At 63.3% G+C, this 15699-nt stretch overlaps 1 protein-coding gene across 4 annotated transcripts in view; it reads left to right on the top strand.

Annotated features, from left to right (window-relative positions):
* BEGAIN (brain enriched guanylate kinase associated) overlaps positions 1-13842 on the top strand; it is a 44470-nt gene extending 30628 nt beyond the window's left edge. For 2 of the 4 annotated variants that reach the window (XM_057544731.1, XM_057544733.1), the window contains 5 exons: positions 6387-6548; positions 7744-7810; positions 8265-8372; positions 10753-10836; positions 11777-13842. In XM_057544731.1, coding sequence (XP_057400714.1) covers positions 6387-6548; positions 7744-7810; positions 8265-8372; positions 10753-10836; positions 11777-13156 — 1801 coding nt within the window. In that variant the 3' untranslated portion in view covers positions 13157-13842. Of the gene's footprint in view, positions 1-2339; positions 2430-6386; positions 6549-7348; positions 7419-7743; positions 7811-8264; positions 8373-10752; positions 10837-11776 lie in introns of those variants that run through there. The other 2 variants (XM_057544730.1, XM_057544732.1) reach the window with 2 other exon arrangements.
* The last annotated feature ends 1857 nt before the right edge of the window (positions 13843-15699 follow it).

Below are 15699 nucleotides of genomic sequence, written 5' to 3'. Positions count from 1 at the left end.
GGGCGCTCAGAGATGAGCAGGAAGGGGCTCAGCCCCAGTGATGCTCCCTGGCGGGCAGGCCGGGGCGGGATGGGTGTCAGGGTCCCACCAGCAAGCCCTGGGTGGGGAGGAGTTAACCTGAGCGGGAAGGAGTGAGTGCCATCCTGGCAGAGGGGACACAGGGACAATCACCAAGGTGAGAAGCTGCCTGCAGCACGTGAAGAATGACAAGCAATTTGGTGTCACTGGAGCATGACTGGGGGCTGGAGCCTGAGTGCGGAGAGTGGGTGCGGAGACAGGCAGTGCCATGGGGGTACCGCAGGGACCGGCTCCTGGTACCCGGGAGCCGGAGGGCGGACACTCCTTCAGCCCCACCCCGCCCCATCACCACAGCCCACCAGGGAGCACCTCTGCCCCCAGGAACCTTGTTCACACCGCGGAGCAGGGAAGGGTGGCCCCCGGACCCCACAGCTCACGTGTCCTTCCTCCCCGGGCCCAGCACAGCATCACAGGCATCGGGGGATTTCAGCCGCATCCCAGACTTGCTGTGTGATCTTGCTTAACCTCTCTGGGCCCTAGTTTTCTCACCTCTAGGAAGAGGCGCTCCCCATGCCACAGGCTGGAAATGAGAATTTGCGTCAGAACAAGAGCAGTTGTCAGGGATAAATGCCTTGTGTGTGACCAGCGGCAGGGTCTGGGTCAAGTCACAGCCATGCCCCGCACCGCCCCCCCCCCCGCACCCCCGTTCTCTGTGCTTCCAGGCAAGCCCCGCCCCTTCCCTGGGCCTGATTGCCAGGGTCCCAGCCTCCCTTCTACTCTTCTGAGAACTCACCTGGCAGGAGTCCCCCGAGGAAGGGCCTTCTGGAGTGGGGCCTCCCCCAGGGATTGCTGGCCTCAGCCGAGCCACCGAGGGGGGACTGGGTCTCTGGCTGCTCCCACGGGAACCGGCCAGTCCTGCCCCTCCTCTCCGTTCACTCAGCAGCATTGGGGTCACTGGCCAAGAGTGAACCCTGGGCCTGGAATTCCAAAGTCCAGTTCAAATGGAGATCAAACCGCTGCCTCTCCCCCCACCCTTCCCCCAGCCCGGCCTGCAGAAGATCAGCCCAGGAGGCCAGGGCCAAGGGCAGCCCATTTCACAGATGAGCAGATGGGGGCTTACGGAAGTGGTGATCGATGTGCAGCTCACGGCCCAGGCTGAGAGCTTCCCTACCCGCCCCACCCCCCAGCCTATCAAATCAACACTTTCAACCTTTTCTGGGGGGAGGGGCAAAATTTCATCCTTAGTAAATTTTTTTTTCTGTTTTTTTTTTTTTTTTTTGATCTTAGTTCGCTGACCAGGGATCAAACCCGCGACCCCTGCAATGGAATCGCGGAGTCTTAACCACTGGACCGCCAGTGAGGATTTTTCATCCTCACTGTAGGAAATATGACAAATCCAGAAAAATATAAAAGAAAATTTTTTAATGGCCCAGAATCCCACCACCCACCCAAAACAACATTAACATTCCTTCCCCTCCGTTATCTTGTGTGGCCGTCTGTACGCAGTTATTCTGGAAATGGGATTGTGCTGCCCTTTCTCCTAACACATACACTTGCCCGTGTCTCTAAGCCTTGTCTGGACGCCTGATGTCTGGGGCAGCGTCCTCTCATCAGATTTCTGCTCTGGCTCCGGGGCCAGCCAGGCCACCGGGAGCCCTCCCTGGAGAGACTACAGGAAGGGGGCGACCAAGCCGACTCGCGCCTAAAGCTCTGATGTACATCCCGTTGCCCCCAAGCAGGGTGGCACCATGGGGCTGGGGTGGGTCATCCACCCACCTCTGTCCCACCCCCCGCCCAGCCCAGACAGGCCACAGGCAGGGTGAGTGAGAAGGGGTCCCAGGAGGGGTGAAGTGGGTCCTGTCCTGGACCCCTAACATCCACTAGGTCCCACAGCCTCCAGAATACCCCACTGGTGTCCGTCAGCAGAGGTCGGGGGTCACACTCCCTCCATCCTCCTTGCCTCCCAGGCTCTCTGACCCACGGGTCCTGCAAGGAAGGAGCAGTAGCCGGACAGAAACCTGGAGCTGGGGGGAGCCTGCCCGCCATGACTCCCCTCTGAGGCTGAGATGGGGATGCAGGCCTGGGGTGGGGACCCTGCCGCCGGTGGGACTCGGTGCCAGCAAAGCACTCAGGCAGCCAGGGCTGGCAAGCGCCTACCCCCCGGCTCCTACGCTCCTACCCTGCCGCCATGCTGATGACAACAAGGAGCTCTCCTGCCGGTGGGGGACGGTCCCCCATCTCTCTGTGACTGCGTGCCCATGGCGGGCCCGGCGTGGCCCCCCGGTCCCCGTTCTGAGCAGCTCTGTCCTCTTCACCCACAGGCTGCGCAGCCCCTGGGTGCCCTCGTGCCTCGGGCAACCCCGCGTCCTGCAGGGCCGACTGGCCAGGTCCTCGCCCTCGCTCTGGGACAGGTAACACACCTGTTGTCTCCCCGGCTCCTCGGTGTCTCTGCGTCTGTCCCCAGACGTCCGTCCCGCATCTGCATCAACCCCCCCGAGAAGGCCCAGAGGGGGAGGGTGTCGGCTACCAGCACACCCTTGCCATTGCTTCCCGGCCATCCGGTCTTGGAGGCAAGGCCCCAGTGTCCCCACAGACCAGCCCCGGGCTCGGTCCTCGGGCTCAGGCCTCCGCTGAGCAGCCAGAGGGGCTCCTGGTGGGAGGCAGGCGGGGTCCCACTCTGCACCGAGGGAGCTCATCTTTCTTCCCTGTGAGGTGGGAAAGCCTTGCTTCCCGCGGGCAAGGAGGGAACCAGGAAGCACGCACCCACCTGCACACACCCTGCCGGGTTAGGCCAGATACTGATCAATTCACCAGGGCCCAGGTCAAAGCAAGGTGACCCCCCCGGGCAGCAGTCTGAGCAGGGCTTCCCGAGCCCCCTGGCCGGGAGGGTGGCCCTGATCTGGAGGGTGGGGCATGAGGGATTTCCAGGCCCTCCCTGTGCATCTGTTGAGGGGCCCCCTGAGCCAACTCCACACCAGGGGGGAGGCAGAGGCACTGAGCATTCCCCCCATGGTGCCTGCCCCCGGCATCATCTCTTGGCGGTTCTGATGACCCGGGGAGTGCAGGGACCACAGTGACAGCCCTGCTCCCTGAGGGCGGGTGCTCCAGTGTGTGGGTGCACACATCCTCGTTTTACAGATGTGGAGACTGAGGCTGAGGTCAGGCAGGGCTCGGGCAAATGCCCTGGGAGGGAAAGGCAGGAAAGGATGGTGGTACCACACAGGTGACCAGAGACCTCAGGGTGCCCAGCCCAGGGCCCTCCCTGGACCAGGCAGGGGAGGGGCACGTCCGAAGCTCTGGAGCAGCTGATTGCCAGGACTTGGTGACGGGCTGGGAAGGGTGGCCACAGGCAAGAGGGGTCACCGCGGCCTCTCAGGGTCTGACTGGGGATGGATGGCAGCTGTGACCTTCCCGGGGGTGGGGAGCACAGGGGGCAGAGAAGAGTCAGCACTGGCACACTGGGTGTGAGGTGCCTGTAGGCCTTCTGGGAGGAGAGGCCGGTGGGCCGCTGGACATGGAGGGCAGTAGAGCCCTAGAGAGAGGTCGGGGCTGCAGATGGAGGCCCGGGAGGGGTTCGTGTGTGGCTGGGCACAGAGGACCTTCAGCCTGAGATGTGCGGGGAGGCGCTGCAGATGTAAGCCAGGGCCCTGAGGATCAGCCTGGGCGACGGAGCTCGAGTGGCAGAGGTGGGGAAGGCGTGGTGGGGCACCGGGGTTGGCGCTGCTGTGACCGAGGGACCAGGGAGGCGTGTCCAGGGCCGGGGCCCAGGTGCCTCCAGCAAGCGGGCAGGGGGACGAGGAGGAGGCGCGGGCTGGGGGCTGTGCCAGCCCAGGGCTGGACCGGCTGCGGCTGAGGGGTGGGTGGGTGGGTGTGAGGGGCTCAGGAGGTGAGAGCAGTACTTGAAGGGTGGTGGGACAGAGCTGCCCAGCATGTCTGGAAGGCCATCCGGAGGCCAAGGGTAAACTGAGGCTCGGGTGGGCCGGCTCAATGAAGCTGGCTGCTGCGTGAGCGGGAGGTCACAGCTCAGATGCCCGTCTGGCGGGTCCCGGCTCTGCTCGGAGCCCACCCCACAGCCCTGTCATTTTTCCTCCTACACTTGCCTCGTTGGTGAACCTGTTCCCTTGTTCATTGTCTGTCTCCCCTCGAGACTATAAGCTCCGCGGGGCGGGGACCACGTTTTTCTCATTCGTGCTGTGAGGCGCAGGGAACAGGGCGGGACAGGGCAGGAAAGGAAGGAAGGAGGGTGACGGGTGGATGCATCGTAGGGGGATACGGCTGGGTCACGTGAGGGGTGGGGTGGACAGTCTTGACGGCAGGGTCTGAGCTGTGGCTGCAGGCGGGTGACCAAGGTGGGGGAGGGTGGGGGCTCAAGTGGCCCCACGGGTGCTCTCACCTCTTCCCGAGGGTGCGGACCCCGCCTGTACCCTGTGACCGAGGGCTGTGGGTGACCTGCAGCCCCTGCAGGATGACTGACTTCAGGGGCCGCCGCTCCACTCCCACGCCTGATCCCGTGTGTGCAGGGGGCCCTGGGTGACATGGGAGAGCCCCCAGGAAGCTCACCAGCCCCCTGGGGAGAAAGGCCTGGGCCGGGGGCAGTCTGGGACCTGTAGCTGCAGGGGGCTTGGGGTGAGTCAGTCAGGCGTGCTGCTTGGAGGAAGCGGCAGGGCCTGCTTGGCAGCCATGGGCGGGCACTCTGCCACTGGTCTCCCTCCTTGCTTGTCACTCTGCATCTTCCTTGGGGACCAACTCTTGGGAGGACCCACCCCGCCCTTCTCTGAGGTTCTCAAAACATAGGCAACTCTTTATTTTTATTTACTTTTAAGAATGTAGACCTGGGCAGGAATCCAGGAAGGCTTAATCGGGGTTCGCTGGGTGTGCGCCTATGGTAACACGTGTGGTTTACAGACAGGGCCCGAGACTGAAGCTCACTCTGTCCCGGGCTCTGGAGGAAGCCTCCTGCTCGCCCACAGCAAACCCACCAGAAGTTACCATCCAAAGGGTCTTAGCTCCAAATGGTCCCCTGAAGAGGGTTGGGCTTCCTCCAGCAAACAGTTGGCCCAGTTGGGCCCCTACTCCGACCTGGACACCTCTCTGAAGCCAGGGCTTTGTGTCCCCAGGGCAAGATGGGGACAGTCGCAGGTGGATTGGGGGGTGCATGGCGGGGACCAGCAGCCAGGTCTGTGTGATGGCAGGGCCCCTGCCCACCCCGTGACACCATGGAGTTCACCTTCAGGCTGCACCATTCTGGGCTTCGTTGTGACTGTAGCGTAGGGGGTGACGGGGGCAAAGTGCAGGGGGTGACAGGGGAAAAGTGCAGGGAGTGACAGAGCAAAGCGCACACCCAGGGCACTGAACGGCAGCTTGAACCTTAGCCTCACTCGTGGCTAACGGCCAGCAGAACGCCCCTGGTGCCCCTCACCCGCCGGGCCGCTGTCCCTTCCCTGCAGAAATCAGCCCTCCCGGCTGTTAAAGGTGAGTCCTTCCCCCTTGGCCCCTTCTGCGTGCTCAGCCAGTCAAGGGAGAGGTGCCTCAGGTCAGCACATGGTTAGGTGCTCTCTGGGAGCTGGGTGGCTGCCGACAGGAGGGTGTGGCCCCTGCCCTGGTGGAGTTCACGGCCAGTCCCCTGGGTGTGGCCACACCTGTCCCTCCTGCCTTGTGCCCAGCGGTAGCTGATGTGAATTGATGGCATATGGCTCAGAGGGTGAATCATCCCGTTTCTGTTTCCTGAGCATGGGAACTCAGCGGCCCGGGGTCCCAGAGGAGCCCTCAGTCTGTGGGGAAAATGGAGCCTCAAGAGCCAAGCCTGGCTCTGGAAGGCTTCCTGGAGGAAGGGAGACATGAGCAGGCCAGTGGTTTTCTGAGTGTCTGATGCTCTGCGCAGCCAGCTGGCCACTGTGGCGGATGCTGCCTGGGCGTGCGGCATCCAGGCTCATCCTCTCCCTGGCCCAGAGGTCACACAGCCTGCTGGGACCACACAGTCGATTTGGGGAAGAGAGTCCTGGTCTAGGGTGTGGCGCTACTGCCTCTGGGCCTCAGCGTCCCCAGCCAGCGCTGTGGAGGAGCAAAAGTGGGGGACCCTGTAAGCGGTGCCATCTGGAGGTCGGCTCCCAGACCGAGAGACTGGGTGCCGATGGGCGCTCTTTAAACCAGGGTCCTTTAAGCCGCCCCAAGCACTTGCCCCCCACCCCGCCCGCCAGTGCCAGACTGGCTCAGGGTCTGAGACCCTGAGCCCCGGGGCGGGGGCGGGGCGGTGTGCGTGCGTGTGGTGCGTGTGCGCGTGCGCTAGTGCGGCCGGGCGCACCCGTGCGCACCCACCGGCGCCTGGAGCTCAGCGCCGCGGCCCGGCCCGCCGCCGCGTGTCGTTGCAGCGCGCTGCAGGAGCAGAAGGGCGAGCTGCGCAAGCGGCTGTCCTACACCACGCACAAGCTCGAGAAGCTCGAGACCGAGTTCGACTCCACCCGCCACTACCTGGAGATCGAGCTGCGCCGGGCGCAGGAGGAGCTGGAGAAGGTCACGGAGAAGCTGCGCAGGTAAGGAGGCGGGGCCGGGGAGGGGCGGGGCCTGCGGGGCGCGGGGCCGGCGACCTGCCGCTAGGAGAGCCCTGCCTCCCACCCGAGCTGGTGACCCCATTCGTACACGGGGAGTCCAAGGCTCAGCGAGGGCAAGCGGCTCTGACAGAGTCGCGCTTTGTGCCAAGAGCTGCCAAACCAGGATCTGAACTGGCGCTGGCTCCTGCCGGGTACAGGCTCTTCCCAGGCACCTCTGCGTCCCCTGCTCATTCCTTCTCTTGTATTTATGTGGTGGGGCAGCAGCATGACACAGAAGCAGCCATCTCCAGACCCAGACCCCAGCCACTGTCGCCTGGGTCTCTGACCGGAAAACGATGTCCAGCCTTGGAGGTGAACCAGTATTTAGAGACGGTTCCCTTGAGCAGCACAGCAGCCAGTGACAGCAGGCTAGGTGTGCGGGACCCTGAGCAATGGCTCCCTTAAAAACAAAACTTCTGTAAACATCGTTCTGCACGTGTAAGACGGATATTCTTCTAAAAAATATTAACACACTTTCCAGGCTTCTTGTAGGAAGAATGTAAAGAAAACGCAGACTTTGCTGTTGGCTTGGTTTGTTTTAAATGTTTATAGAGCATTGGATTTGCAGTGAGGCTGTTTGTCCCTTACTACTTAAGCACCTCCAGCCTCAGTTTCCCCACTCGCAAGACAGGGGCAATAACCCTACACATAGGTTGTCGAGAGGATGGACGCTGCCCCTTCCACCGTCACACCGCGTGGCGGCGACGGCTTCCCACCCAACACTGGCCTCCATCTCAGCCTCTTCCAGGGGGAACCGCATCCTGTTCACTGTGTGTCCCCAGCACTCACCCCAGAGCACATCACAGTCTGAAGGTTAGACCCCTGCTCACCTGCTATTGAACCGTAAACCCTTTCGCCAGCCTTGTGAGGACTGTGCGTAAACTGTGAGTTAACCGGCTCTGAGTGAGGACCCGACAGAGTCCCTTGTGAACAACAGGCCTTCCCTTCTCATCTACAGGGGTCCTCGGCCCTGGCCCAGGAAATGTTGCAACAAGTTAGCTTCAATCAGCTGCTTTCTAGCGCAGGAGCAGTTGGAGCGGGGTGGGGCCTGTGTTCAGCCCTCAGCGGGCTGTATGGCTGCAGGGGCCGAGGGAGGGTCGGGCCTGGTACAGCAGTGACCTCAAGGCCTCCGTTCCAGGATTCAGAGCAACTACATGGCGCTGCAAAGGATCAACCAGGAGCTGGAGGACAAGCTGTACCGCATGGTGAGGGCACGCCACACCCCCCCTCACCCCAGCACTCCCAGCCCTGGGCCCCCAGCTCTGGAACCATGGTGAGGACCTCGGGCCTGGCGGTCATGCCCTTGCCCGTGAGGAGCTGGGCCAAAGGCCTCGTTTCCACCCCGCCCGCTCCCTGCTCCCCGGGGTTGGGCCGGTCCCACCTGTCTCTGCCCCGACTGGGTGCTCTCCAGCACTCACCTGTCACTGTGCCCACGGTGCAGAGCAGAGACTGAGGCTCAGAGGGGCAGTGACTTGCCCAAGGCTATCTGGCCCCCCCCTGGCAGAGCGGGACTGGAACATGGGCTGCTCTGTGCTCTGACCCTCGCGTGCCTTGGCCTCCAAGCTCCTTCTCATTATCGGCTGCGAGGGAGGACCCAGGAGGCCCCAGGCCTTGGCCGACTGCTGAGCACCTCCCTCTTCTGCCGTCCCCCACCTCCAGGGCCAGCACTATGAGGAAGAGAAGCGAGCGCTTAGCCACGAGATCGTCGCCCTCAACAGCCACCTGCTGGAGGCCAAGGTGACCATCGACAAGCTATCGGAGGACAATGTGAGTGTCGGGCCCTTCTGACCCTGAGGGGCTGGCACAGGGCCGGGTGGACAGACGGGATGGTCAGGACCTCACGGAGTACCTGGGCAGTCGGGGAAGGACGGGGGCTGCCTCACAAACTGCATCCCGCGAGACCCTCCCCTGAAAGGAGACGGGACTTGAGATAGGGAGCATGGGGCCATGGTGTCCCGGTCAAGGCAGGGCTTCCTGACCCCAAGGTTGGGGCGTGGCCACTCAGGACTCCTGCCGTGGGCCCCTCGCAGTGGACATCAGAGTCCTGCGGCTACCCGTGGGTCCCGATTTCCAGGGTCCCGCGAGAAGGGCCCCGCTGCCCTCCACAGACCCGTCAGCTGAGCACACGCTCACTGATTAGCATCTGCTCCTCGCCGGGCCAGACCCTCCGAGGCTCTGAGAATACGTGTGAACAACACAGGCAAGCAAGTGCCCTGCCCACGTGGAGTTTACATCTGAGCAGGGGAGGGCGGAGGGCGGACAGTAAACAGGATAGATATGTCAACTGTGCAGTGACTTAGAAGTGCTAAATGCGGCAGAGAAAAATAAAGCAGGGGATGGTGCTGGGAGCTGCCAGTTGCAGGGTTAGGGAATCTCAGTCGGGTGCTTCTGGAAGAGGCTGCTGGAGCTGAGACCTGAAAGCGATGAGGGAGCTGGCCATGGGACAGCGGGGGAGGGAGAAAGAGCCACAGCGGCAAAGGTGGGTCTGAGTAACTTGAAGACCAGCAAAGAGACCAGAGGGGGCTCTTGTGGGGAGGAGAGGCCGAGGGTCTGAGATCAGAAGGATAACAGGAGACTGCATTGTATAGGCTCCTGTAGGAATCTGGGGGGTTTTTCTGAGTGAAGTAGGGAGCCATTGAAGGTTCTTGAACAGAGGGGTGGCCTGACTGAACTTACTCTTACTGGGTTCTGGTGGCTTCTCTGCTGAGGACAGACCGTAGAGGACAAAGCCATGAGTGGGAAGGTCAAGGAGACAGCAATCTGGGAGAAAGACCATGGTGGCTTGGCCAGGATGGCGGCCAGGAGGTGGGAAGCGGGGGGGCTTGGATTCTGGTTATATTTTGAAGCTGGAACCAAAGTGATTGACTGATGTGGGATGTGGGTTATGAGAAGAAAAAATGGGTCCAGCCCGACTGCAGGGGTCAGAGTCTGCAGGAAGAGAGCCACCTGCCGTCTCCTGGGCTGGGACCTTCTCGGGGAGACGTGGGAGGGGGCGGCAGGCGTGGGGCTGGAGCCGGGCCCTGGACAGCCAGGTGGAGATGCCACAGGTAGGAGACGGCGGAAGAGTGCTCAGAGATGAGGGGCGGCGCTCAGAAGACTGTTAACAACTTGGTGGCAGGTCTGGGCTGGCCAGACAGTGCTTGCAGCCCTCTGATGCCAGCGGCAGCCAGTCTGGGGCCTCACAGGAGCCCAGTTCTCAGCTCTCAATCATCTATACCCTTTCAGGGATGCATTGAAGGAGCGGGGGACCCGGGTTTCCTCCACTGTGCAGGCCAAGCCGGGGCACCAGCCTCAGTACAGAAGGTGGCGGGGCGGGAGCCTCCAGGACCAGGGTCGGGGGACGGCAGGGGTGCCCACGCCTTCAGCAGCTCACCTGAGCTGCAGGACGCCTGGGCCTGGTTGACTTGAGACTATGGGAGCAGATGGACCTCAGGGCCCATCGGTGGACCCAAGACCCCCCCCCACCCCGTCAGAGCCCTGGCTGCAGAGGGTCCCTGGGCGGCAGTGGGAACCAAGGCCCAGCGGCAGGCACATGCAACAGAGATTTTCCAAAGATGAAACCAAATCCCCTCGATTCCTACTGTTTGCATCTGTTTTCAGCTCAAGAGGCTGAGCTGGTCCCCGCCCGGACCTGGGGTCACACAGGCCCTCTGCCCCCCACTCGCCCTGACCCTTGCCCGTCCCTGCAGCCACGCCCGTGTCCAGGCCTCACTCCGAGACGTGGGAGCGGCAGGCCCGTTCGTAGCCCCTCGCCGCTGCCGGCGCTCTCCACTGCGTTCCCTTGGGAGGGACTCAGAGGCCGAGGGCAGGGAGACCGGGCCTGGTGTCCATGCCTGGGGCCTCCGGGACTTTAGGGCACATTGAGGGCCCTTCTTCTCCCACTGCCCCCCACCCTGTGGGAGCTTCCCACCCGGGTCAGTGGTGGGACCGCCTGGGAGGGCGCCCTCCACGCACCAGCGGCTCCAGGTCAGAGCAGGGGCCCCCGTTCTGCAGGCGAGAGTGTGAGGCCCAGAGAGGGTCCTCGTGCTGCCCACTGCACAGCCGGCTCTGCCCGCCGGTTTCCGCGTTGGCCACTGGGCACCGGTCAGGGTGGCAGCGACCTTGGCGAGGGGTGAGCCTGTGCAAAACAGCTTCTCTTGTCTTTTAGGAGCTCTATAGGAAGGACTGCAATCTAGCGGCCCAGCTGCTGCAGTGCAGCCAGACCTACGGCAGGGGCCATAAGGTGTCCGAGGTAACGTGAGCCCCGCCCCGGCCAGGCCCACCGCTGCCCCCCACCACCACTCGGGGCTCCTTCCTCGCAGGTCCCACCCTTGAGAGCGAAGGGGCTGGCTGTGCCCGAGTCCCCCGGCCCTGCTCGATCCTGCCGTGCCCTGGCCTCTCTGAGTACGTGGTGGAGGGACCGCCCCATACACACACCCCCACCAGCCCGGACGGCCGGCACACTCCCCCCGTTTCCTCCGGGGACTGCTCCCGGCCCCCACCCGCTGTGTGAGCCTCCCCAAAACCCTGTGGTTTGGTTTGGGTACAATTCCTGACGGTGCTCGTTTCAGAGATAAGAAACTGGCTTCACCCGGGAGTCACTGGGCCGAGGCCACAGGGCCCAGCCTCGGACCCGGGGCTCCCACCCCAGCCAGGCCGCCCCTCCTCTCACCCAGGCCTTTCCACCTTCCGTCTCCCCGAGCCTGGGCCACGCCTAAGACACTCACAAGATAGATCAAACAGTAGCGGGCCGTCCCCCGCAGGGCACCAGGCGCTCCTGCGGGAACCGCTGGGCGCCTGGCCCTCAGTCTTTGTCGCATCTGTTTCTGAGTCTGTCTGGTCTGGGAGCACCCAGGCCACATGAGCGGGCCGGGGGTGCCCTCCCAGAGACCCTGGGGCTGGGAGAGCAAGTCAGCCCCTCAGGGGAAGGCCTGAGAGAGGCCCGAGTCAGACCCGGGTTCCAGCCTCCAGGCTCTGCGGTGCCCCACTGGAGTGGGCCGGGGTGCGTGGCGGTGACCAGGGGTTCTCAGGCACGTCCCGGGAGCTTGTGAACTAGAGCCTCCCGGGTGCCGGCTCCAGCTGGTGGGATTCGAGAGGCCCTGGGCAGGTCCCCGGTCGGTCAGTCTCGGCTGCCCCTCCTGGGCTGACCGTGACCAACGTCCCCTCCTCCTCCTCGCGGCGTCCCATTCTAGCTGCCCTCAGAGTTCCAGGAGCACGTGAGCCTGCACGTGGAGAAGCAAGGCTGCAGCCTGCCCTCCCCGCTCTGCCGCCCGGCCTACGCTGACAGCGTCCCCCCCTGCGTCCTCGCCAAGGTGCTGGAGAAGCCAGACCCCGGCAGCCTGTCCTCCCACCTGTCGGATGCCTCAGCCCGTGACCTGGCCTTCCGCGACAGGCTGGAGAAGCCGGGCCCCCGGCCCCCCTACAAGGGGGACATCTACTGCAGCGACACAGCGCTCTACTGCCCCGAGGAGCGGCGCCGGGACCGGCGGCCCAGCGTGGACGGGCCCGTGACCGACGTGGGCTTCCTGCGGGCCCAGAATTCCACTGACAGCGCGGCCGAGGAGGAGGAGGAGGCCGCGGCAGCGGCCTACCCCGCGGGCTACCGGCACGAGGCCTTCGCGGGCTACGCGGCCTCACTGCCCACGTCCAGCTCCTACTCGAGCTTCAGCGCCACATCGGAGGAGAAGGAGCACGCCCAGGCCAGCACGCTCACCGCCTCGCAGCAGGCCATCTACCTGAACAGCCGCGACGAGCTCTTCGGCCGCAAGCCGCCTGCGGCCTACGGGAGCAGCCCACGCTACGCCTCGGCCGCGGCCACAGTGGCCGCCCCGCTCGAGGCCGAGGCGGCCCCGGGCTTCGCGAGGACTGTGTCGCCGTACCCCACCGAGCCCTACCGCTTCCCGGTCTCCCCCGGCCCCCAGCCCGCCCTGATGCCCCCCAACCTGTGGAACCTGCGGGCCAAGCCGGGGTCGGCCCGGCTGGCTGCAGAGGACGTGCGCGGCCAGTGGCGGCCGCTGAGCGTGGAGGACATCGGCGCCTACCCCTTCCCGGCCGCCGCTGCCGCCGCTGCCGCCGCCGCCGCCGCCCCCCCTCCCGGCCGCGCCTCGCCCAGCGGCTTCAGCGACCGCTACTTTGGGGCCGGAGGCGGCCCGGGCGAGAAGGCTGAGGGCCGCGCCAGCCCCCTCTATGCCAGCTACAAGGCCGACAGCTTCTCGGAGGGCGATGACCTCTCCCAGGGCCACCTGGCCGAGCCCCGCTACCTCCGGGCGGCCGGTGACCTGAGCCTCAGCCCCGGCCGCTCGGCTGAGCCCCTGCCCAGCTACGCGGCCAGCGAGGGGGAGCGGGAGAGGCTCGGGGTGCAGCTGTGTGGTGCGGGCGGCAGCCCCGAGCCCGAGCACAGCCCCCGGAGCTCCAGGGATTCCCTGGAGCCCAGCTCCATGGAGGCCTCCCCAGAGATGCACCCCGGCGCCCGCCTCAGCCCCCAGCCCGCCTTCCCTCGGACTGGCGGCTCGGGGCTCAGCCGCAAGGACAGCCTCACGAAAGCCCAGCTCTACGGGACCCTGCTCAACTGAGCACCCACGTGCAGGCCTCGGCCGCGGCCACCCCGCACACCGGGTCCCGAGGGGCGCTGCCTCGCCTCCCCGATACCCATCCTCCTGGCCCCGCAAATGAGGACCCCGTCGAGCCTGGGGGGGGGGACCCCACCCACGTGTCTCGTCCGCCCCCGCACCGCCACGGTGGACCGTTTCTCACACAGCAACCTCCTTCCCCACCGGAGATGAGCAGCCCCCCTTTTATAAAGTGCAACTATTTTTATAGAGCAAAAGGGTCTTTCTTAACGCACTCAGCCTCCAGCTCCCTGGATGGCAGCCTAGGCGTTTTCGACGCAACGCTCCTTGATTTTCGGGTGAGGGCGAGTGGGGCCTGCCCCCCAGAGGGAAGGACGGTGTCCTGCGGAGACCCCCCGCCAGCCAGTGACAAGGGAACCCTGACGCTCTGTCCACAAAGAGGGGAACTGGAACGGGTGGAGGGATGTGTAACGTTTTCCGCTGTTCTCACCGTGTGGCTGACAACCACCCCCAGCTCCCCCGTGGTCCGTAGTCCCGAGTGGGGCCGGTGCTCGTCCCCCAGTGTCCCGCTCCCCAGCACCACCTCGCTCTACCTCAGATGTGATGAGGCCCTCCGACCCCGGGTTCTGTAGCTTGCTTTCCTGTCGTCTGTGATGCATGCCCTGTCTCAGTACTGTATTTTGCATTCATTAATAAAAGACGTCGGTGGAAAGAATTTGGGTTTGGGTAGTTTCTTCTCCCCCCTGCCTTTTGATCTCGGGACGTGTGGCCCTGGGTGTCTCCCCCTGTCCTCCCCTCTCTGAGGCCAGGGCAGCCTGATAATAACACTCCTCCCCGGGCCTGGCACTGTGTCGTCCAGTGTTTGAATTCTTCCATTGTCTCAACCCGCTAAACGTTATTATTGCCATTTCATACAATGTTCCTTATCGACTTTGCTTATGCCTCAAGATTTCCTTAGGATTTCCTTTAGTTCGGCTCTGCTGGTGACAAACTCTCCTGGGGTTTTTTTTCCTCTGAAGATGTCTTTGCTCCATTTCTGAAGGATATTCTCACTGGGGAGAATGTCAGCGGGGGTCTCTTTCCCTCAGTGCACAGAGCTGTCCCCTGGCTTCCTGCTGGGATGGGACTCACCATCAGTCCCCCCCTCCCCAGGAGCTGTTCCTTTGGTGCTAATCTTTTTCTCTCCAGCTGCATAAGATCCTCCCTTTGACTTTGGTTTTCTGCAGTTTCCCTGAGGTGCGTCTCGCTGTGGATTTCTCCTTGTTGGGAATTCACAGGGAGTCTTGTATCTGTGGATTGGTGTATTTCATTGGTGTGTCTGTGGATTGGTGTTTTTCAGTAGTTGAGGAAAATCCTCAACTACTTAAACTATTTCTCCACCCTTCCCTCCTCCTGGGACTGCCATCAGAACCTCTGTGTCTCTGCCTCCTTAAGACCCACACCTCGGTGTCACCGTGCTCAACCTGCATTCTTCCAGGTCACTAATTCTCTTCTGCTGCGTCCATTCAGCTGCCAAACACAGCCACCAAGTTTTTAGTTTTAGTTATTAATGTTTTCCATTTCTAAAAGTTCTGTCTGGTTATTCTACAAACCCACTATGCCACTTTCTAATAGTTTCCTATTCCCTGGAGATATTTCCAAGCTTGTCTTTTGTTTCCTTAAACAGAGCGGGCACAGCTGGCTCACTGTCTGGGTCTGACACGTCCATCAGGTGGGGTCTGTGTAGACCTGTTTATCTTGGTTCCTGCCCATGTCACTTGGTTCTTTGTGTGCCTGGTTTGAGCATGCTCATTGATGCCCTTGAGAAAGTACTTGTGAACGTTCTGCAAGGCCTAGGATGGAGGGCCCCTCCTCCAGGGGGCTTTACGTCTGCTTCTTCCAGGGGCTGGGCACTTCCCACTGGGAGGGGACCACCTCGGCCCAGGTGCACGCCTGAAGTTCTCCGGCCCACCCAGCTTCGTGTAGCTCCAGGGTGCCTGCACCTGACCTGCCCCTGTAGGCCCCGCTGCCCACCCCCAGGAGCAGATGCACCCCAGGAAGCAGCCTCCTGGCGGGGGAGGGGCTGTGGAGAGGCTCGGCAGTCAGCTCCCCTGTCTGGGGCCCAGTTTCCCTGTGGGCAGGTGGGGAAGCAACCCTCACCGAACTGGGGGGCAAATGGGAGGGTGGAGGGGAAAACACATGGGCCCTGGCACCCAGCAGGCTCTCGCTCAGAGACGCTCCCAGAGGGGCCCTGGCCTCGTCAGCACCACGTGGGTTGTGAGACTGGACCCCAGGGCTGGGAACCCCAAGGACTTTGCAGTCTGGGCCCAGAAGGCCAGGCCCCGACATGGTCACTGCACAGTCTGAATGCTCTTCCCCGCAGACGGCCAACAGGCCTCACAGGGCTGTCCTGCCATGGCCTCTGAAGCCAGCCACAGCCGGGGTGGGCTTCCCTCCTTCACCAAGCACCCCCCTCGCTCCACTCCGGTCCTGCCTCACTCCCAACAGGACCCTGGCTGTGCACCCACCGTCCGCCGACCCTTCTGTCCATGTTTCTTCTCAACCCA

This window comes from Balaenoptera acutorostrata, chromosome 3, assembly GCF_949987535.1.
Source record: "Balaenoptera acutorostrata chromosome 3, mBalAcu1.1, whole genome shotgun sequence".
Classification (NCBI taxonomy): Eukaryota; Metazoa; Chordata; class Mammalia; order Artiodactyla; family Balaenopteridae; genus Balaenoptera; species Balaenoptera acutorostrata.
This window is presented reverse-complemented; position numbering and strand designations above follow the sequence as displayed.